Source organism: Parasteatoda tepidariorum, chromosome 2 (genome assembly GCF_043381705.1).
Source record: "Parasteatoda tepidariorum isolate YZ-2023 chromosome 2, CAS_Ptep_4.0, whole genome shotgun sequence".
In the NCBI taxonomy this organism is placed as follows: domain Eukaryota; kingdom Metazoa; phylum Arthropoda; class Arachnida; order Araneae; family Theridiidae; genus Parasteatoda; species Parasteatoda tepidariorum.
Genome location: NC_092205.1, coordinates 1,081,005 through 1,101,773, shown reverse-complemented (window position 1 = coordinate 1,101,773; position 20,769 = coordinate 1,081,005). Strand labels below are relative to the sequence as shown.

The 20,769-nt window shown below is 32.5% G+C and overlaps 2 protein-coding genes across 4 annotated transcripts in view; one reads left to right on the top strand and one right to left on the bottom strand.

Annotated features, from left to right (window-relative positions):
* The first annotated feature begins 7,010 nt into the window (after positions 1-7,010).
* LOC139425060 (protein FAM200C-like) lies at positions 7,011-8,104 on the top strand. Its single transcript, XM_071178091.1, has 2 exons — positions 7,011-7,268; positions 7,919-8,104. The coding sequence occupies exons 1-2, from the start codon at positions 7,011-7,013 to the stop codon at positions 8,102-8,104; spliced, it is 444 nt and encodes a 147-aa protein (XP_071034192.1).
* A 1,628-nt stretch (positions 8,105-9,732) lies between these two features.
* The window catches only part of LOC107454313 (monocarboxylate transporter 9), a 20,695-nt gene continuing 9,658 nt past the window's right edge, over positions 9,733-20,769 (bottom strand). For all 3 annotated transcript variants that reach the window (XM_071177045.1, XM_016071467.3, XM_016071466.3), the window contains 4 exons: positions 19,386-19,636; positions 16,399-16,542; positions 13,148-14,455; positions 9,733-10,154 (listed from right to left, as the gene is read on the bottom strand). In XM_071177045.1, the coding sequence (XP_071033146.1) occupies positions 10,024-10,154; positions 13,148-14,455; positions 16,399-16,542; positions 19,386-19,587 (1,785 nt within the window). In that variant the 5' untranslated portion in view covers positions 19,588-19,636 and the 3' untranslated portion in view covers positions 9,733-10,023. The remainder of the gene's footprint in view (positions 10,155-13,147; positions 14,456-16,398; positions 16,543-19,385; positions 19,637-20,769) is intronic.

Sequence of the window (20,769 nt, the reverse complement as noted above, 5' to 3'; positions counted from 1 at the left end):
CCTCTAATGTGAATGTTATTTTTAACAACTTCATTTTCTGACAAGGATTTTTAACACGGCCATTGTACAGAGCAGGGGTAATAAATCTATGAGTTGTGGCCCAAAAGTTGATCACAGGAACTCCTAAAAGGAACAGTCAGAGTTTCTAACAAAGGATAATCTTTAAACCATTTTTCGTGTTAAATTCGTTAAAAGATATACAGCGCATACAACTGCATATTATGATGTACTGCATACAATAAGCGTCTTCTCTTGTTCCAATTTGCGACGAGAGTTATCAACGCGTAATTCCTCTGCCAACTTATGACCCTCAGTTTGTACTGGGAGAAAATAAATAATCGGCATTAATTAAGACAAAATAATTATACACTGATGCAATTAAACGAAAAAAGTCGACATGTTTTGAGCGTTGTAAAACAGGGCACTCATTCTCAAGTGCGTGAATAAAGAAGCAAAACAGAATTGAAAAAAAGAAAACAAAGGGGTTATGAGTTTTGGTGATACCTAAGTTGCCCAACCTATGCCCAAGTTTTGTCGTCGTTTCTATTTTTTGTTGGGGGGGGGGCAACTTAGCGTTTTTTTTTCTTCAAATATGTTTTGTTTTTCAGCCTGGCGGTTCTTGAGAATGGGCGCCTCGTTTGAAACATGTCGACTTTTTCCACTCTAATAATATTTTAAGCCGATGAAGTTATTAAAGCCAATCTTTCCTGTTTGAGGGCCGGGATAGCCTGGTCGGTAGGGCGCTGGGCCCATATCCAAGAGGTCGTGGGTTCGATCCTCGCCGGCCGAAGACTCCCCGTGTAGTAAATGGTGACTGATGCACGTTAAATCTGTCGAGTCTCAAAGTCCTCCATGTTCCCACAACAAATCAATACCTCTGGGGGTACTGATCCAGGAGTTTCCTTGTCTTCTGGATTGGTTCAAAATTACAAGGCTACGGAGTTGAACGTAAGTAGTCGTAAACCCATGAAATTGGGTCGGCTGTTCAACGACGGTTATAAAATAAAATAAAATCTTTCCTGTTTGACTTGTGGTTGTTGACTCTGGAGGTTTCAAAATAAGACAAAATATGGAGAGGAAACTGAAGCAAAAATAATGAGCTATTTTAATTGGATTTTCATATAGCGTTAAAAGTTATGTACATTTTAAATTTCGATATTTATTAGAAAATAAAATGTTTGCAAATAGATATCTGAATTAAAATCTATTGCGTGATATTGATTTGCATTTATCTCTGATAATAATCTTCTTTTGGATACATAGTAGTTTTGAAAATCAGATTTTCGTATTTTATGAGTTATTTACTTTTTTTTTAAAGATGATTATCGCAGATGTTGTTTTCTCACAACACATTAAATCATGACCGTGACAGATTTCGTAAGTAAAACTGCTTTATCAATCAATTCACATTCTTTTTTTTGACTTCATCTCTTAAGTTAGTAAGAAGGTATTCGAACGATTCTCTTGTAAAAGTTCTCATAATTTATGAATAATATTTTTTTTTAAAGAAATTGCTTATTTTGAAGGCTTTTGAGCATTTTAAATAGAACGAAAATTGAAATTGTATTAAAACAAAACGGTTACGAAAAATGATGAAATGTTTTGTAACAAGGAATGGATCTTTATTCAGATTGTATTCAGGGTTTCATATGTATGACCACCAATGGATTTCATAATTTTGGCACTATATACAGATCGAGTAAATAGTAAAATAAACAGAGGAATATTATATCCTATATCCATTATCAAAATCTCGACAAATCATAGAAAATAACAAAAATTATGAATCCAGTTTAATGAGTCCAGTCTGAAATCCAGAAACACGTATTTTTGATTTAAGGGCAGAAATGTTAAAATATGATTCCCCCCCCCCCTTGTGTGTCAGCTGAGTTAAATCAGTTCCCAAATTTTAAATAACTAAAAATTTATATCTGTTAAGTATCTTGAAACCTCAGAAGTTTCTTTCTCTATCTTATTTAGTTCAAAAACAATACATCCGTCAAACAAACGTAAAAAAAAAAAATACCCAAAATGTTTTGAAAAAAAAAAAGAATTTTATCAACGGCTGATTTTCGATCAAAAGCAAAGCATAACGCATACTACAATTGCAACAAATCAAAAATTTTAATAACTAAAAGTAATAAAAACAGTGCATTAGTCAAACCAAATGATTAACAATTTTACACAAAAAAGAAATATTGAATGATATTTTTAATTTCAGTTACAAATAAAGAAAGATACTCGCTAATTTTTTTCTTCCGAAATCAGAAAAATGGGAAAAGAATTCATAAAAAAAAGTGTATTAAGGCGACACACAGGTTGTTTTTCTGCAGCAGAACATGTTTATAAAATATAATGGAAATCAAGAAAAAAAAAATTTTTTTTCTCGATGTTTCTTGTTTTAATAAGAAAATAGTGAATTAAATTGAAGACATTCATGCGTAACGAATGTTAGCTATACACATCAGGATATTTTCTTAGAATTTTCCAGTTATGCTAAAGAAAAAAATTAAGGTTTGAAGAAATTAAGGTTAAAGAATTAAGGTTTGCCCCATAGCGATGACATCGCAAAAAATATTGCATTTTGTGATGCTAGTAGCTGAGTCACGGAAACCAATGCTTGTTTTGTTTCTCTTTTTCCGTATTGAAAGCTCCCGACATTCAGTTTACAAGATAATTGAATTGAATAAACGATATCGTCCAACTATCTCAATTTTCTACTATCGTCCAACTATCTCGATCTTTTCATTGATTGCGTCATTTTATTATTTCTACGAAAAATTTAAATAAGGCTCGCGACATAGGTTTTATAAACTGTCAAACCCCTACAAAAAGCAGTTGTTTTTATTTGGATGGCTCGAATAATAAGTAAGCACTTTATTTACGTCGCATTAGATCTGCACAATGAGCTATTGGCGACGGTCTGGAAAATTTCCCTGAGGTTGATCCGAAGACCTGCCTTCGCCATCTTGATCCTCTGCAGAGGGGATGGCTCGGCTACTTTGGTAGCCCGACGACCTACGCACGAAGTCGAGCACTTTACCGTAGAACAGTTTAACGAGAACCGATACCGCTCACCCTCAGTCTCTACGCAGGCTGATCAAAGCCGCCACATACCCGCTTGCTGGTCGAAGCCAATGATGCTTGACTTCGGCGTTCTACTGGGAACCATTTCTTTATGATCTGCGGGACCTCGAATAATAATAATTACTACTGTCATGAACAGAACTTCGTGATTTTTTGATATGCAGATGAGTGGCGTCTCGGGCACTTTTGAGTATGATGGCAACTTAGTGCCAATTTTTGATAAAAATGGACTCTAGTTGTTATTAACAACTACTTTGCCAACACCTTTTGGTCCACGTCTTGGTGGGTCAGGCTGCGAATGCCATGCATCCCAGTTGAGGTCCTCCTCAACTAGCCAACCGTAGCTTGATCTTAATCGTACAGAAAATTTGTGGAGGATACTTGATTGACAAGTTTATCTAAATAAGAGACACAACCACTAGCCTGATTGAGTCAATGAAAAATCGAGTATTTGAAGTGACTCAGAAAAATCGTGCACCCATGAAATGATTTCAAATCTACTTAATACCACATTTTGAATGCAGCTTACTTTAAAGGCACACCCATTTTACCGGGAAGATACTTATGAGCAAGATTTTTACAACAACGATTTGGAAGGCAATGCAAAGTGAAATGAAATGATGCACTTGACTGAAAATTCAGTTGTGGGTGAAGAAATAGTTATTTCTTCGAGTCTTCATGAGCTGTCTCAGATTTCTTGCAGGATGTTGAATCGAAATTGAGAAAAGTTGAAGTAGCTTTGCCCAAGTTTCGACATTCAAAATCTTCGAAAGAACAATTCCAAACTTTCGGGATGAATCATGCTTTTTTCAATATATATTAATTTTAGGGTGATACGCAAGACTTATTCATTTCAGATATAATTTACAAGGTTGTTGTCATTGTAAATGAAGAGAAAGAACTGCAGTTGTGTTAAAGCATGAATCCTCAGTTAATTGCTGATCACTCGTTTCTCATTTATAATATGATATTGTTTAAGGGAAAAGTCGATGAGTTTGTCATTACTACACAATACTAAACTGTATTACTATTTTTAGTGCTTTTTTTAAGTATAAGATTTCACTGCTGTTTTTGTTGCTTTTTATAAAAATATGAGATTTTCTGCAATTTTAATATTACTCTAAAACATAAGATTTTAACTGCTGTTTTCAGTATTGTTGCGTTTTATGAAAATATGAGATTTCACTTCTGTTTTTAGCATCGTTATGGTTTTCAAAACATAAGATTTCATAGTTATTTTTACTAATTGTGTTTTACTCTCTCTTCTCTGTGCAATACCTTCTTTCATCTTCTCTGAAGGTTTCAATAAGAGTCATCTTTCAAGTGCGCTTGCTAAAGAAAATACCTTTAAGTCTATCATGTGTCGTTCTGTGGAGCGTCTGAAATGAGTTGCTAACATATCGGTTGTCTACTTCCAGCTCTTACACGTTGAGTAATGCCATTCTGTCAAGAAGGATTTCAAAAACCTTTTTATCTCTCTCCCTTAAGCCCACGATTCTAGAAGTCGACTTTGAAAACGAATCTGAAAAAGCTGTGGCCAGTGCTTAGGTGGAAAAAAAACAACAACCACGGAATGATATCTAAATGTCTCGATTCACTTGACCCAGACACTGTGATGATTCTTTTGAACGCATCGTACTGCAAAGGTTTTGGGGTGCATTGCTTACATTGCCATTCAAATTCTCCCGAGACTTTTTACAGCTGAGAAGTTGGTTAAAATGATGAGTCAAAAAGAGTCATCGCCAATTGCATATTGTGAAACATATAAAGCTCTCCAACTTCTTTAAAAGGGAAAAGAAAGAGCTATGTTAAAACCGCATCCCCTCCATGGTCTGGAATATCTAGAAAGCAATTTGTCATCCGATTTCATCGAGGAATTGCAAGCAAAAATGCTTAAGGAAGAAGTAAGCATCAAATGGCCGAAATTTCGTTTGGAATATTCCAAATGCATGAATGCCGATTTTCAGAGCCTTGGTATGAATGCAGCCTCCTACCCGGTGCTCATTTCGATGGCATTACTGGACTCAAGCGATTTCTTCGTGTTCACAAAGCTGTGATTGAAGTGGATGAAGAAGAAACTGAAGCTTTCGCTTCAAGAAATAGGGCTTTGTGAGGAGGATAGAGTTACAAAAAGAATTTTTCTTGGGTGGATCATCCATTTTTTTTTAAAAATTTATTATTCTAAAAATAACCTTATCCTGTTTAATGGAAAGGGTTGAGGAGCTGTAGAAGTGTCATTATTATGCAGATTAGAAATAGCATCCGGGAATCTACTCATAATTTGGCTTAAGTTATTGTGATTGAAAGCATGGATTTTATTTCGTTTTGTTGCTACGAAAAACTACGAGAATTCGTGAATAAAAGTACCATTTTTTCCCCCTTTGAATGAACCTTCTTCAGCATCAACTCGGTGTTCTAAAATGCCCGATTTGCTTAGATTCACTACAAATAAAATCCAAGTAAATTGCTAGAAAGACAGATTAACATTTTCTTCGTTAAGTAAATGATTGAAGTTCAACATAACTGTTTTCAGTCGAAAGTAAATTAATATAATCATAATACACAAATCTTTTAAGGTGGTCATGAAAAAATTATCTCTAAATATGCACCAAAAATGAACCATTCAGAATAACTTTTGATCTAATGATCGGATCTTCACGTTGTAAGACTCATTCATGATGGTGACCTCAAATATACTTCTGCATAAGTGCAGACGATATTTGAAGTTTAGGCACAAAAACGTACTTTCTTACCCTTTTTTCAACGGAGTCGGAGACCTCCCCATATGGACAGCCGAAATAGTTTGGTCAGGAGAGCGCTCCAAAATTTAGATGTTAATTTTACTTTTTAGATATTTCGCTCAAAAACTTTTAAAACGGATGGGAATATTTCGGCACACGATTTTAAAATTCCTTTATCTAAATATGATTGCATGCAAAAATAAAATTTTAATAAATATTATATTATTTTTTATTATTGTATTTAATAAATTTTTTTTATTTTTTTAATAGTCCAAAAAAATTGAATTGTAAGGTATACACTTTATACATAATTTTAAAGTATCTATCATTAAAAGCTAAGTACAATATTTGAGCGAAATCCGTTCAATAGTTCCTGAGAAAATAAAGTTTAGAAAAGTCGTATATTTAAAATTCGATTTCTCAGAAACTATTCAAGCGATTTTGTTCAAATTTTGTATTTTGCCATGTAAAATTAGATACTTTAAATCAGGGTTTCTTAACCTGTGGTTCATGGACCCCTTAGGGGTCCATGGGTCATATTTTGGGGGTCCACCGACTGCTCCTAATTTTTAAAACGTTTGGATCAATAATATTTAAATAACATTGATCTTTTTTTCTTTCTAAAAGGTGAAAATACATACATATTTGAAACTAGGTGATCGAGATACCCCAAATTCAGTACGGACTGCACACAGCCCTCTAATATCCCTGTCATATTTTTAACATCCTCCACTAACCGGCTTTCAGTTTGCACCATCAGGGGCAACCCCCTGATGACGTCCGCTGTACTATTTTTATTATCCCCTATCAAGCTACGTACATTTGACACCTTGTTCAGGTTACTAGATCTAGAATTTTTTACTAAGAAGAAAGCCCAGTTTTTGAAATCTGGAACATTAGACAAACTTGGATTTGGTATTCCACAAAAACCTCTGGTTGAGGCATCTCTCAAAGTTGCATATCATATTGCTAAAAGCAAGAAACCGCATACTATTGGAGAGACGTTAATTAAGCCATGTGCGCTGGAGATGGTTGAATTAGTTTGTAGATTGGAACAGAGAAAAAAAACTTGAGGCAATTCCATTTTCAAATGATGTGACACATTCAAGAATAGTTGAAATTTCTTGCAATATCTTGAAAAAGATCATCGATTAATTGAAAGTATCGCCACTTCCCTTTAGTATGCAACTGGATGAAACTACAGATATCTCGAATTATAGTCAACTTCTTGTTTTTGTTCGTTACGTGTCTCTTGATACTATCAAAGAAGAATTTTTATTTTGTGAGTCTCTTTTGCAAACTACAAAGGCAGTTGATGTTTTAGCAATGTTAAATGTTTTCTTTACCAAACAAGACTTCGGCTGGAAAGAAAAACTTCATTCACTTCGTACAGATGGAGCACCTGTGATGCTTGGCAATAAATCTGGTTTTGCCCTGTTGGTAAAAAAAAAGTCTCCTAATGTTCTTGTTACTCATTGTTTTTTTACATAAACATGCACTGGCTACAAAAACTCTTCCAACCAGCTTAAAAGAAGCATTATCAAAAGTTATTAAAACTGTAAATTTTATTAGACGTAGAGCTCTTAATCATCGTCTCTTTAAAACGCTGTGTCAAGAAATGGACGCAGAACATGAGGTACTTCTGTACCACACGGAATTGCGCTGGCTGTCACGAGGGCAGGTTTTGAAACAATTTTTCATGTTGAAGATCGAATTATCACTTGTTCTAGAAGAAAAAGATAACTCATTCTTCGAATATTTAAACAAAAAAGATTTTACCTATAAATTGGCTTACCTGGCAGATAATTTTAACCACATGAACAATATAAGTCTTTTAATTCAAGGACCCGATATCACCATTATGGATGCAACTGAGAAATTACAAGCATTCTAATTGAAGATGCCACTTTGAAAAAAATAGAATTCAAAATGAGATATATGCAAACTTTTAAATGTTGGACGAAGTGCTTTCTGAAAATGGATCTTGGCAAGATAATTTGTTACTGAATAACTTAAAAAATAAAATCTGTGAACACCTGGAAGTACTTCAAGTTTCATTGAAAAAATATTTTAATTTGGATGAGATAAAGATAAAAGATGAGTTGTGGATTCGTCATCCTTTTCTTTGTGATATTGACTGTATCGATGATATGAACCTTGCCAAAGATGAGCTTATTGATCTTAGTACAAAGTCCTTGCTAAAAATGGATTTCGATTCAAAAACACTCGGAGAGTTCTGGTCTTCTGTGAAAGAAGCCTACACATTGCTTGTATAGCGAGCTATTTCATCTATAATTCCGTTAGCTATAGTGTATCTTAACGAAGCCGGACTTTCCACAGTTGTGACAATAAAAACAAAACATCGTTATTGATTGAATGTTGAACATGTTATGCGCGTTGCTTTGTCGAAAACCATCCCTCTATTCATTTTATTAAGAATGCAACACAGCAACAACCTTCAGACTAAAAGCTTTAATTTTAAATATTTTGTATATTATTGAAATTATAAAATTAAATGCTAAGATAAATTAAATACTAAAAATTGAAGTTTTTTGCAATTTTTTTTCTCAGGGGGGTGGTCCGTGACTTCTTAAAAATTTTTAAAAGGGGTCCATTGTAGCAAAAAGGTTAAGAAACACTGCTTTAAATGGATGTAAGAAATTGCAACCTTACAATTCAAACTTTTTTTTCCCACTGGTTGAATAAGATAATAAAAAAATTGAATATTTGATAAAATGTACTTTTTGCATAGAAATATCTTTGGATAAACAGACTTTATAATTGTATAAAAATTTTTTTTGATTGACTTAGAAAGTTCTTGAGATATGGCGAAATATGCAAAAAGTAAAATTAGGATTAAAGGGTCTAAATTTTGGATCGCTTTCCTGACCAAACTATGGGGCCACATTTCCCAGATTGCGGCTGCTCCCTATATTTTGGGGGTCAGAAATACGAATTCGTTGGAGAAAAAAAAGCATGTTTATTCAGAAAAAGTACGTTTTTGTGTCTGATTTCGTAAATTTATATTACGCTAGGATATGTTGTCTGCACTAATCAATTAGCATATTTGAGGTTACGCTCTCAAACCATTAAGATTGAACCTTAGAAAGTGAAGTGTGTTTTCCAAGTGTGAAATCAGTTCCATTTAGAATTTGTAAACTGCATCTTCATCCTTGTCCAGCATCATAACCAATACTTAATTATTGTACTATATTAAATTGTTTATTTTATTTCAGTATATGTGTTACGATGAAAGTGATAAATCTCTTAATTATTAATAATTTCCGGTCAATATTAATAATAACCGTCTCTTTCAGTAAAATTGATACATTTCATAAATTATCAGCATTAACCCGTTATTATTAATAATAACCAAAGAAGTTTGGTTAATGTGATTAAACGGTTTATATAGCGTTGGGACATGAGTGTGCTTCTTTGTATATGTGTTACGGTTAAAGTGATACATCTGATAATTATTAACACTAACCGTTCGGTGTGAATTACAATGCGGGAGGAAATTTTAAACAGCATTTGAAGACACTGATGAGTATGCTGAAACAGCTCTTGGTTCGGTCATGCTGGGAATGTAGGGTATACCGGGCACTTAACCTTAAAATTTTTTTTTTTTTAAAAATCAATGTAGTTGCACCTAATCTGCTTTAATGAATGCACTGAATCCGTTATACTCTGATGTTTTTTTAAACACTGTTTATAGACTGTCCAACTGATTAATATAAGCCTGTTCAACAATAGGCAAAGGATATTTTTAGTGTAAAACTTTGAATTTCGAAGGTCTATACTTGATTTTTACTATTAAAACTCCAATACTTTATTTACTTAACTGCTTTTATACTTATTGGCGCCTAACCACTATCTCACTTAGCTAAGAAAAAATTAAGAGCAATAAATAAAACAGGTATTTATTTACAATCAATAACGAACTTTGTTCAAAATCGATCCAGCAAAATTTTTTCTGCTAAAAATCTATCGACAGTTTTAATAACTAATAATTGAGGAGTTGAAAGAGAGTGTCAAAAACAAAATTGATGGGGATACGGAAAAATCGATCGTTGAACAGGTGAGCAGCTACCAGCGCCACCTATGGTGAAACTCCAAAACTAATTGATTTGAGCTTGACAATATTATTCGGCTTCTAATTGTTTTAATGATCTTTCTTTCTTTTTAGAATCCATTTTTAATGGTGACTCCTCAGAGGTTTCTTGAAAAAACATCTTTCTAAAAGCCATGCGGAGGCTGCAAGAATTGAAATGATACCCAAAATATAAAATATGTAAGCATACGATCCTATGCTGTCTCGGAAATAACCTGAAATGAAAAAAAGATTTTGTTATTTTTCGAAATTATTTAAAAATAGGCACATATCTCATAATAATTTCTCCACTTTGTAATAAAGGAAAAAAATTTATTGAAAAGTGCAACAGCTGTCTTTTGCGTATTTTTTTAAACACAGACTTTTCAGAATAGCGTCGAATTGCGTTCACCAAGTTCTGAAATATCAGACTTGTAAACTGTGAATAAGCAGAATATAAAATAAGACGAGTCAATTTTGGGAGTTATTGATAGATGCGTATTCAGTTAATTCAATGAACATAATCAATGGATATCAAAAAGTAATTAGATAAAATCTGCAGCAACGAGATAGTGTATTCATAAAACTGATACATAACTATCAAAAAAGTCTATATGCGAGGAAATTGTGTCGAATGGTTCGTGTTACGTATTGATTTTCTACAATTTTAGAGATTTGCAGTTATGCGAAATAATATTTTCGCAATAGAGAGAAAGAAACACTTCCTATCGAATGATTTTATGAAAATTTTCACAGACTCTAAAAGATATTTTCTTTATCACATTGGCTCTATATATCATAAAAAGCACAATTATCTAAAACCATTTTCCTGCCCCTGTGCATATTCCTATTGTAAAGAAAAATTACATTATGTGTAAACAAAGAAGACACCGGGGAAAAAGGTATTTACCTTATTTATGATAATCTTTAATATGGATTCATAATTTTTTTCTTAAGTTCTTTCTTAATTTTTCATGTCATACAGTAAAACATTCTGAGCTACAATCCTTTGCGGGCCTATAGGACTAATGTATGCGAATATATTGGGACTAATATTCGGTTACTTTTAGTGCTAATAATCAAATATAGATCAATGAAATATGAGTTATTTTGAAGCCCCAAACGGTATGACGCTAAACACGGTGATTGAAACTTTAAGAAAACTCCCAGAGCACTCATTGTTTCTTAAGAATCAAATGTAGTGTGGGAAAGTTTTTACGGGGAATCGAATTAAAAATTGTATTGAGTAGAATTAAATGGAATGCGAAAATGAACACTACTTTTGAATGGGTGCATTTTATTTCATTCCATTCTCTTCCTAAAAATGGAGTTAGCAAATTAATTTACATTTGATGCATCGAAACAAATAAAATTAAACAACAAAAAATTTGATAGGAACAGCACTTAAGAAATTATAAAAAATATCTCGAAGACAATTTTTTTGCCGGTAGAATACGCTTTAATAATTTGGCATCATGAAATATTTTTCACAATTGAATATTAGATTTCCTGCTTCAAGATTTTCAGCAGTTTCCAGGCTTTTTAATAAATTGAGCATTACTCTTATTTTTTTGGATATAAACTTATTTAAAGTTTCATTGATAACTAATTTAAGCTCCTGCTGAAGAATAACTCATCAAGGTGTGGTAGGTAATTACAACCAATTTGAAACAGCTGAATATTTTTGTTTCTAACAACAATAGGGCAATGAAAAGCCGCGATTGAAAACTTTGATTCCTTTATTTTACACAAGATTTGTAAAAATAACGCTTAAAATACGTTAGTAGTTTAAAGGACCCATTGTATCGAATCTTAGACCTAAATCTTATAAACTGTCAGCCGAACATTCAACAAAAATCAATCTTAGAAATTTAAGGTGTCTCATTGCATTTGTTCATGCTGGTCTACATAATTACTTATTAGTATAAGAAAAAGTTTGAAAACGATGTAAATATGGACATCTTTTCCCAAAGGGGAATATGCTACAGGACGAAATGTGGCTATTTGTTAAAAGCGGAGAGCAGTTGGTCAGTCGGGCTGTCAGTCAGTTATTGTGGAAATATGTGTTATTTCTGAGCTACACATATATGTAAAACTGTTCATATCCTTAGTTTAAAATAAGGTGATTTTCCGAAGAATGAGATCGTATTTTAATTTTAGAAGTACGTACTCATGACTTTAGGTCACATGAGGCCACCTTTCTTAGGTGAGGTTAGTTTGGAGCCTTTCTAATCAGGGAATTATAACAGAGATCAGCCCTGAATCACCACTCAAAGCTCAGTAAAACCATGTAGCTTGACAAAATTTGCCAGAAGTGATCTACTGAGTACGACAAAAGTAAGGCGGGATGGGGGGCAAGAGTGCGAAGAATAAAACTAAAAAAATAATACATTGTACTACTGACAAGGTTTCTTTAAACATCCTCTTTGGGGGTCGGGATGGCCTGGTTGGTAGGGCACTGGGCCCATGTCGAAGAAGTCGTGGGTTCGATCCCAGCTGGGCGAACACGCTCCGTGTAGTAAATGGTGACTGATGCCCGTTAAATCTGTCTGGGTCACAAAGTTCTCCAATTTTCCATAACAAATCAATACCTCTGGGAGTATTGATCCCGGAGATCCCTTGTCTTCCGGATTTGGATGAAAATTACAAGGATTCGGAGTTGAACATTGGTAGTCGTAAGCCCAGAAAAAATTGTTCAACGACGGTTTATAAAATATAAAAAAAACCTCTTTTGGACATCGATGACAATATTAACTTATACATCACTATTTGTAATAAACCAGATGCATCCTTTGTGATGAAGAGTTCTCTGAACTCATGAAGAAGATGCATCAAGTATCAAATATGGACACTTTTAAGAGATAGTTATGCCTTTTTTTTCTTCAAATAAATAGCTTTCCAATCATTATTGAAAACATGTTCGAAAACATTCTTAATTATTTTTTGTGACTTTTTGGGAGAGAACCCATTTTTTTTCTGGTACTTTTTTAAAAAAACTTTTAATAATCTCAATTTTCGTATCGAAATCATTGATATTAATCATTGTTTTGCCTTCTCTCATTCATTAAACTTGCTATAGTTAAAGTTCGAAAAGTTGGAATTTTTACAAAAAAAATAATAATAACTTTAAGTCATATAAAAGAGAAGTAGGGCTTTTATTTACAGAGCCCTCTCCCTCAATACTAACTGACCCTGGCATAATTTGATACACTTTAAGACAAAAGCTTACCTATGAGCAATGGTCTGGCTATAGACGCAAAACCGTTGAGAAAACACAAACAACCGTAAGCAACAGCATGCACTTCTTGGCCTAAGTAGTCGACTAAAAGAATAGGAAACACTATCATTGTGCATCCCAGTAGCAACCCATATCCAGCACTAGCGAATATCAGAGACCAGTATCCTGTAGCGAAAGGAAAAATAAAAAACACCATTCCAATGGCAGCCATGCAAATCATCACAAATTGAGAACGACTAATGTACTGGCGATCAGTAATCCACCCAAAGCATAATCTTCCGATCAAATCGGCACCGGAAAAAGCAAATATGACATATTTAGTAGAATCCAGAGGGAGGCCACAGTCTAGAGCGAAATCTACGATAATTACAACATACATATGAAACAAGAAATAAAAGCTGACATTTGTTAGAGCAGTCACATAGAACATTGGGGATGACAAAACCACTTGGAATGACCGGAAAACGTTTTTTTCTTCAACAGATTCTTCTTGAATGTCTTCCATAGTTGGCACAGAGTTAAGTTTGTCAAAAATTTCTGGTTGCAAGTCCCCAGACGTGTTTTCGAATTTGAGATTCGACTTTTCTAAAGGCCTCAAAACAGATGATTTATTAATTTTCGGGCGCTTACCAGATGAAATACTAAAGCTATGTCTTGCTGGACAGGAGTCAGTCAGCTCAGAAGTCGTGACGTCATCATTATTGTCCAGCTTATTCAACACTTCCTCACTCTGAGATGTTTCTAGAATACTCATCACTGCGCTTTGGAAATCGTTCAACGATTCTTGAAACTCTTTTTGTGCTCTAAGTAGTTCGTTCTGGTATTGTTCATTCTTTTTAATATCTAGTGATGAAGCTGTGCTAAACACACACGGGGGATCTTCAGCATGGTTGTTTCGATTTCGCAATCTTTCAACGAGCTCCACATGAAAGCTGTCCTGAGAATTTGAATGAAGTTGTTCTGAATTATTGTTATCTCTTGGAGCATTGCATTCCTTAATAAGAGGTTTATTAGTACTTGATAACACGTTTAGGGAAGTCTCATTTTCAGTTGTCTGCCAGGATGGTGGGGGTCGTAAGAGAGCCCCTGCAACAGCTACGTTAAGTACAATGCCACCTGTCAAGAGAAAGCATCCTGTTAATCCAAAGTGATCGATGAGAAACTCAAACAACACTGGCAAGATGACAGAACCAAAACACGAGCCAGAATTGGCTATTCCATTTGCAAGGCCTCTTAGATTCAGGAAATAAGCATTCACTATAACTGGCATCAGAGTATTTACCAGACCATATCCAAAGCCTGAAAAAAAAAATTCATTAACCTTTTTTTCCAATTTGTTTTTATTTGTTGTGTGAGAAATTTTTTTTAGCTATCCACAAAAAAAACTGTCTAGAAAATAGATTTGATTGACATGATAGATACAATCGGCTAAGCTGAACCAAACGTATACAGCATTATATTATCTAGGTAAGCTGATCAAAACTTGGAATAATTTAAGTCTGAAATTAAAGAAATGAAGATCATTGGTGCACTTTTAAAAAATGGAATATTTTTAATTCAAATACTTATGTTTAAGCATTACCTTTATAGCAGTCTCGGCATTTAAATCTCAAATCCTCTCAAATTTACGAACGGTTCTGAAACAAAATAATTGCATGCACGCAGTTTTGAAGAATAAATCGAGAAAAATGTTAAGAACATGGGAATTGCTAAAAGTTTCTAACGTTGTAAGTACGTTTAGTTTAGTATGCTTTAAGCGCAAGTACAAATATGTATTCTGTGTTGAAGAAACGGTACTCCTCTAATAACAGTCACGCAGGAACTGCACAAATGGTCAGGAAAAAACATCCCTGAGGATGATCCGACAAAATGACATCACAATTTTGATTATTTGCAAAGAGGAGGAACGACCTGCGCGTGAAGTCGTGCAGGTTACGGTAGAACAGTTTAACGAGGACCAAAATCGCACACCATCGGTTCCCTGATCAAAGTTGTCACCCACCCACTCACTGACCACAAGCAGTGATACTTTATTAGAGGTCAGGAAAACTACAATTTCTTCGTAGTTAACAACAACTACTACTTTATTACAATTTTAGTTAACTACAACTACTTTTTTTTAAAATGGAGCGACAACAAACTATTTTCGAAATGTAGTCACTTCTTCGCTACAATTAGAAAACTAATTGAAAATGATTTTGAATAAAAATGAGGAGTTATATATGCTTCTGGGTTAAATATGAGGAGATATTAAAAAGTTTTAATTCATGTTTACATGAAATAGTTTTTTTATTCTAAAGCACATTTTACGAATTTGCTCTTTCAAACTATGCTTTACTCGACAGTGATTTAAGAAATGCTAGGAAATTATTAAATATTTGTGATCTAATTGATCAATGCTTTTTTATATCCTGTAAGAAATAAGTTATTGGCGGTCGAGAGATCATGTTGTATTTGTAGTGCTCTTAATATACACATGTTAACTAATTCGAAGGAGTATCTTTTCTTGAGTTTATGATCATTATTTTGATTTATTTAGATACGAACCGCCCGGGTTGAAGAACAGGTACCATTGATACCTGTTTCAGTTGAAGATATAAAAGAAATAAGTTATCTTTTTTAACACGCAGATCTTATTAACGCTCGGCAACAGAGCCATTGATATGACGTACGTTGACGGGCCCGCAAAGGATTTGCAACCATCAGATTCGAAAATTTTTTTGCCTTTAAACCTCGTTTCTACATTAAACTAACGATAAAAGTAGTTGCCAGGAATCGCTACAACATCATTTTTTTTTCTAAAGTAGCTCACTACGCTACAAACTACGGAAAAAAAGTAGCGATTGCAGTATTTTCGCTAATTGCAGCTCTCTACATCCGACCACTGTGCTTGACTTGGGTGATCTACTGTGTTTTAAGTGTAATCAATCACGAATCAAGTAATTTCACGAAAAAAGAAATGCTAGAAATCTGAGAATAAAATTGAGAGACTTCAGACAACCTTCTGTTTTGCTGTTCTAAATTTACTCAAATATGTGACTTCATTAAAAAAATTTGTAAAGGATAAACCAAAGTGTGCGTGAATGGCTTACAAAACTCACCTGAAAATATGTTAATCAAAAATAAGGCGGAATAAATTAAGTTAAAATATTCAATGGGGGACATTTGTGTAATTAGTTCTGGCAAAATATCATTAATCGATCTTTTATTTATTTGGTATTTTAGAGGAGAGAATAACCTACCAAAGACTCCTCCGAATAGTATGGTGATGACATCGAGAGAGGTGGTCAAAAAACAGGCCGAAACTCCTACACATCCGATTACAGCACCCACAATGACAACAGGTCGGACACCATATTTCTGACCAAGAATTCCTGAAAAGGGACCTGAAAAAACAGATTATTTTCTCTTTTGTTTAATCTATTTATGATTCTGAACTTAATAGGCGTCTTAAACTGTAACACCCTAATCAGGTTAGAAACAATGGATTATTTAAATTAAAAAAGAAAAAAGAAAAAAAAAACTTTTTTCGATAATTTTTTAAAAAAAGTTGGAAGAATTTTATTTATAAAATACCTTTACAAATGTAAATGAAGGGGAAAAAAAATACAAAACCATAGTTTTTTTAATCTTTAAATAATCTTTTAATATCATTTATTTTTTTTATGAAATCTGTCGTTTCAAAAACAATAAGACAAATAATAAGATACATTCATGGTAGAACTGGTGGTTATGTCTGGCGATAAATAACTTCCACCATCACCAAGGCGAGATACTTCCCTGATAGCCACCGAGGTAAAGTTGAGATAAAGCTAATGGATACAAGAGTTAGGATTGGTTACACTGCTTCAAATGTAAACTAAGTTATTTTTACATACTACTAAAAGATCAAACTGTGTGATAAAAAAAAGTTGGGCGATTCATAAAAAAGTATTTAAAGAAATAAAATCCCCTAAATGATAAAAATTGAAGTAAAAATTTTGATGTATACTTTTAAAGTGCTGCTATCTAGTAGCATTTTTAGTAACTTATTTAGTTCATTATTCGATATTGACAAAATAAGGTTATTTCATTCCACTAAGAAATATTTTTCTTCATCCTGCATCTGGTTAAAAATTCTAATTTTTTTTTAAAAAACCATGTAAGGATGAAAATTTTTTCCTAAAATAATCTCTACTGGAGTTTCTATTTCAGAAGTTACAATCAATAGGGTAAATTCTCCAGCGAACAAAAGGTTTTCGTTTCAAATTTTTTTAAGGAATTTATTCAGTGTATGTACTTTTAATTTAAATGTATTTTTTTATTTGATAAATATCCGAATAAAATATATTTGTTGATACCTGAAATGCCATAATTTCGAAATAGTAATTAAAATGAACTTTTGCTTTTTCATATATTTTCAATTCTAGTGCTGCCATCTATGTGTTATTTGAATAATCTATGCTTTCAGTCGCTCAAAATTTTATCAGAACTATCGTAGACTTCTTAACTTTTAAGCCAAAATTCACAATTTAGGCTCATTAATAGGCACGTAGCCAGAGGGTGGGAGGTACAACCCAAATATTTGCTTTTTTCAGAATAAAACGACACATTTCTTTAATTCATGAAGACGAAAAAGCTTTTATCAAAAATTATATAAATGTTAACGTGAGTTTTGTTTAAACTTGGAACATTTTGAAGTAGAATAATTGCTCCCTCGTATCTAATCAGTAACAAAAACTAGGATTTCCCGATTATCATAAGATAATTATGGCCACATTAAAATAAGGCACTTTTTTCATCATTTAAAATGTTTCTGAAGGTAACTTTCTGTAAGTTTCAGTAATTACTAAAGACTGAGAATTCAAATTATTAGAAGATATAACAGTTAAGGGCCTGAAACTTTTCTAGTAAATGTAAAATTTCATTCACAGGTATTTTAATAAAACGTAAGCCATTTTAAAATGACAGTTTAAGGACAAGAAGAAGTTTTAAGAGAATAATCCTATTATTCATTTTAATTATAAATCTTTAGTATTTAACATACTAATAATAAATATTATTTTAAATAACATTCAAATAATTTAACATTATTTATATGCTTTGAATTCTCTGAAAGTAAAATCCTGACAACTCTAAATTAAATTATCAATTTTAAGTGCTTTTTATCGATTTTGTATTTACCTGACAGACTGAGTGTTAAGCACTTTGTTTCCTCAATAGCGATATCTTTTGTAACAGTCATGGTTGGGTTTAATAATGAGATTCTCCTGAGCGTCTTTTTTAACTGTAATAATTATTCGCAAATCACTCTGTAGCTGAGATTACATTCACGTGAAAATCACAGTTAAAACAAAGTCTACAATGCATTTTTTTCTAATTTTCATATATAGATAAAAGTACTGCGATACTGAAAAAGATTTTTAAAAAAAGTAAAAAGGTGTTTCTTCTTTTTTTTAAGAAAAGAAAGAAAGAAGCAACTTTAAACTTTGGAAAGCACTTATTCATTTAACTTTCATCTATAACTGAAAATTTAATAAAAGGTTTAATAAAGTTAAAAGGTAAACATTGATAATTGTATCCTTTAAAAGATTTTAAGATGAGGGATAATGAACGAAAATAATTCAACAACATGAAATAAAAGAAGTCTTTCATTTGATAGATAGGATTTAAAAAAAATATTTCAAATTATTTGAACAAAAATATAAAATCACTTGAATAAATTTTTGGTCAAATGACAGTATTTAAAAAAATAAAGTCTGAAATTAAATTTATCGCAGGAAAATGTTTCAGTATTTGAACTATTTTATAGATATTTTTGCGAGTCATCATGATAGGGCATGATAAATAATAAAAAAACATATTTACTTCTTTGTCATTATCGAAAAAAAAAGAAAGAAAATGACGATGCAATAATGTCGTTTGTAACTTTTAGGTTAAATTATATTAAATTTTTAAAGCACCATTTTAATGGATCTTGTTTGCAGAGGGATGGCAAATTAAAAATTCAACAATTGCCGAGATATTTGCGAGAAAAAACAAAAATCAACTGAATGAACTCTTTTCTTTCTTTATTTTAAAAGCAAAGATTATTTTTCCAAATATTATTTTTCAAACCTAATATACTTTAAGAACAATGCGAATAAATAAATTTAACAAAAACCTAAGCAGCATATTGAAAAACTTTAATATAATTTTGGTAGATATGAATAACTATCCTTTGTATATTTAACGCAGGAATGAAAGATACCTGTTAGATTAAGAACAGTGATGCAAATGACCATCGGCCAAGATGCCTCCTCTCGAGTCACTCCAAAAGCATCGATAAAGGCAACGAAAAGAACACCTCCAGTTCGAAAGATTCCGGCTAATACAAGACTGTTGAAACAGGCTGCCAAAGCGATCACCCAACTCCATCCTCTGTCACGACTTACCATAGTTTCACTTATCATCAGTCAGCAATGATCATCCTTGTTCCGTCCTTCTACCAATCAAACAATTCTAGGAATGCAAATGACAGCAGTTTTAATATTATAGAATTTATTTCTTCTCATTTATCTATTCTAATTTATTTGGCAGAAAAAATAATAATAAATGCTTTAGATGGGACCCAAGCTATAGTCTATAGTATGGGGGCCCTATTTTTCCCATGGTCAAAAATCCTCAAAAAAAATAAATAAAAGATAGGTTTATTAGAGAAAGTGCATTTTTGTGACGAAACTTAAAATAGAGTCTTCAGCTTTTGAAGGTGAAGGCTCTCTCGATTGAGTACGTGATCATTAGATCGAAAGATATTCACTTTATTTATTTATATATTTTATACATACCGTACATCGAGAAATTAAAATCGTTAGTTACTTGATTTGCCTTAAGATTTAAAAATTTGATTTAATTTAAATACGTCATGTTTTATTTATTTTTAAAAATTTCTTTTAAAACTGTGTTACAGAACGACACTAAAAAATAGGGATACAAAACACAACACTCTTTTGGTCGAATTTATTTGTACTTAAGTGAGAAATTGGGATATTTAGCGTCATTCTATATACGAGTGCAGTGCTTCACATATAGAGATTTACGCACTTAAGATCTTTAATATATAATTTTAGTAGTCAAAAATAAAATAATTCACTTATTTTATTTTTTGACTACTAAAAGTATATATTAAAGTCTAAATTATATATTAAAGTCTAAATTATATATTAATTACTAAATTATATATTAATTACTAAATTATATATTAATTGCTAAATTATATATTAATTGCTAAATAATAACTAAAATCATGTCTTAAAGTTTATATAGAGTCGAAAGGGAATAATAAGAAAGCTTAAAATATTATCAAATTATGACGAATTATCAACAGGGCTGTATTAAAATATTGAAAGCTAGATTGAAATCTAATTAGCTATCAGAAGCTTAAAAGGTCATAAAAGAGGTTGTGGGGAGAGTTAAATTCGACAATGTCAACCGTCATCTATGAAAAGGTACCCCGACATAGAGTCGAGTTAACATGTCTTATATACTAGTGAATTGTAGTTGTAATTTTGTAGTGGTAGCTACGCTACAGAACTCCCCCACTAGAATTATATCTGTGATAGAATTCGATGAACGAATACCAAATAGTATTTTTG

Excerpts from the sequence above, each read along its gene's own strand:
- LOC139425060 (XM_071178091.1), top strand. The coding sequence starts at position 7,011 with ATGCAACTGGATGAAACTACAGATATCTCGAATTATAGTCAACTTCTT. Across the intron at positions 7,269-7,918 it reads AATCTGGTTTTGCCCTGTTG|ATAAAAGATGAGTTGTGGAT; the intron begins GTAAAAAAAAAG and ends GATGAGATAAAG.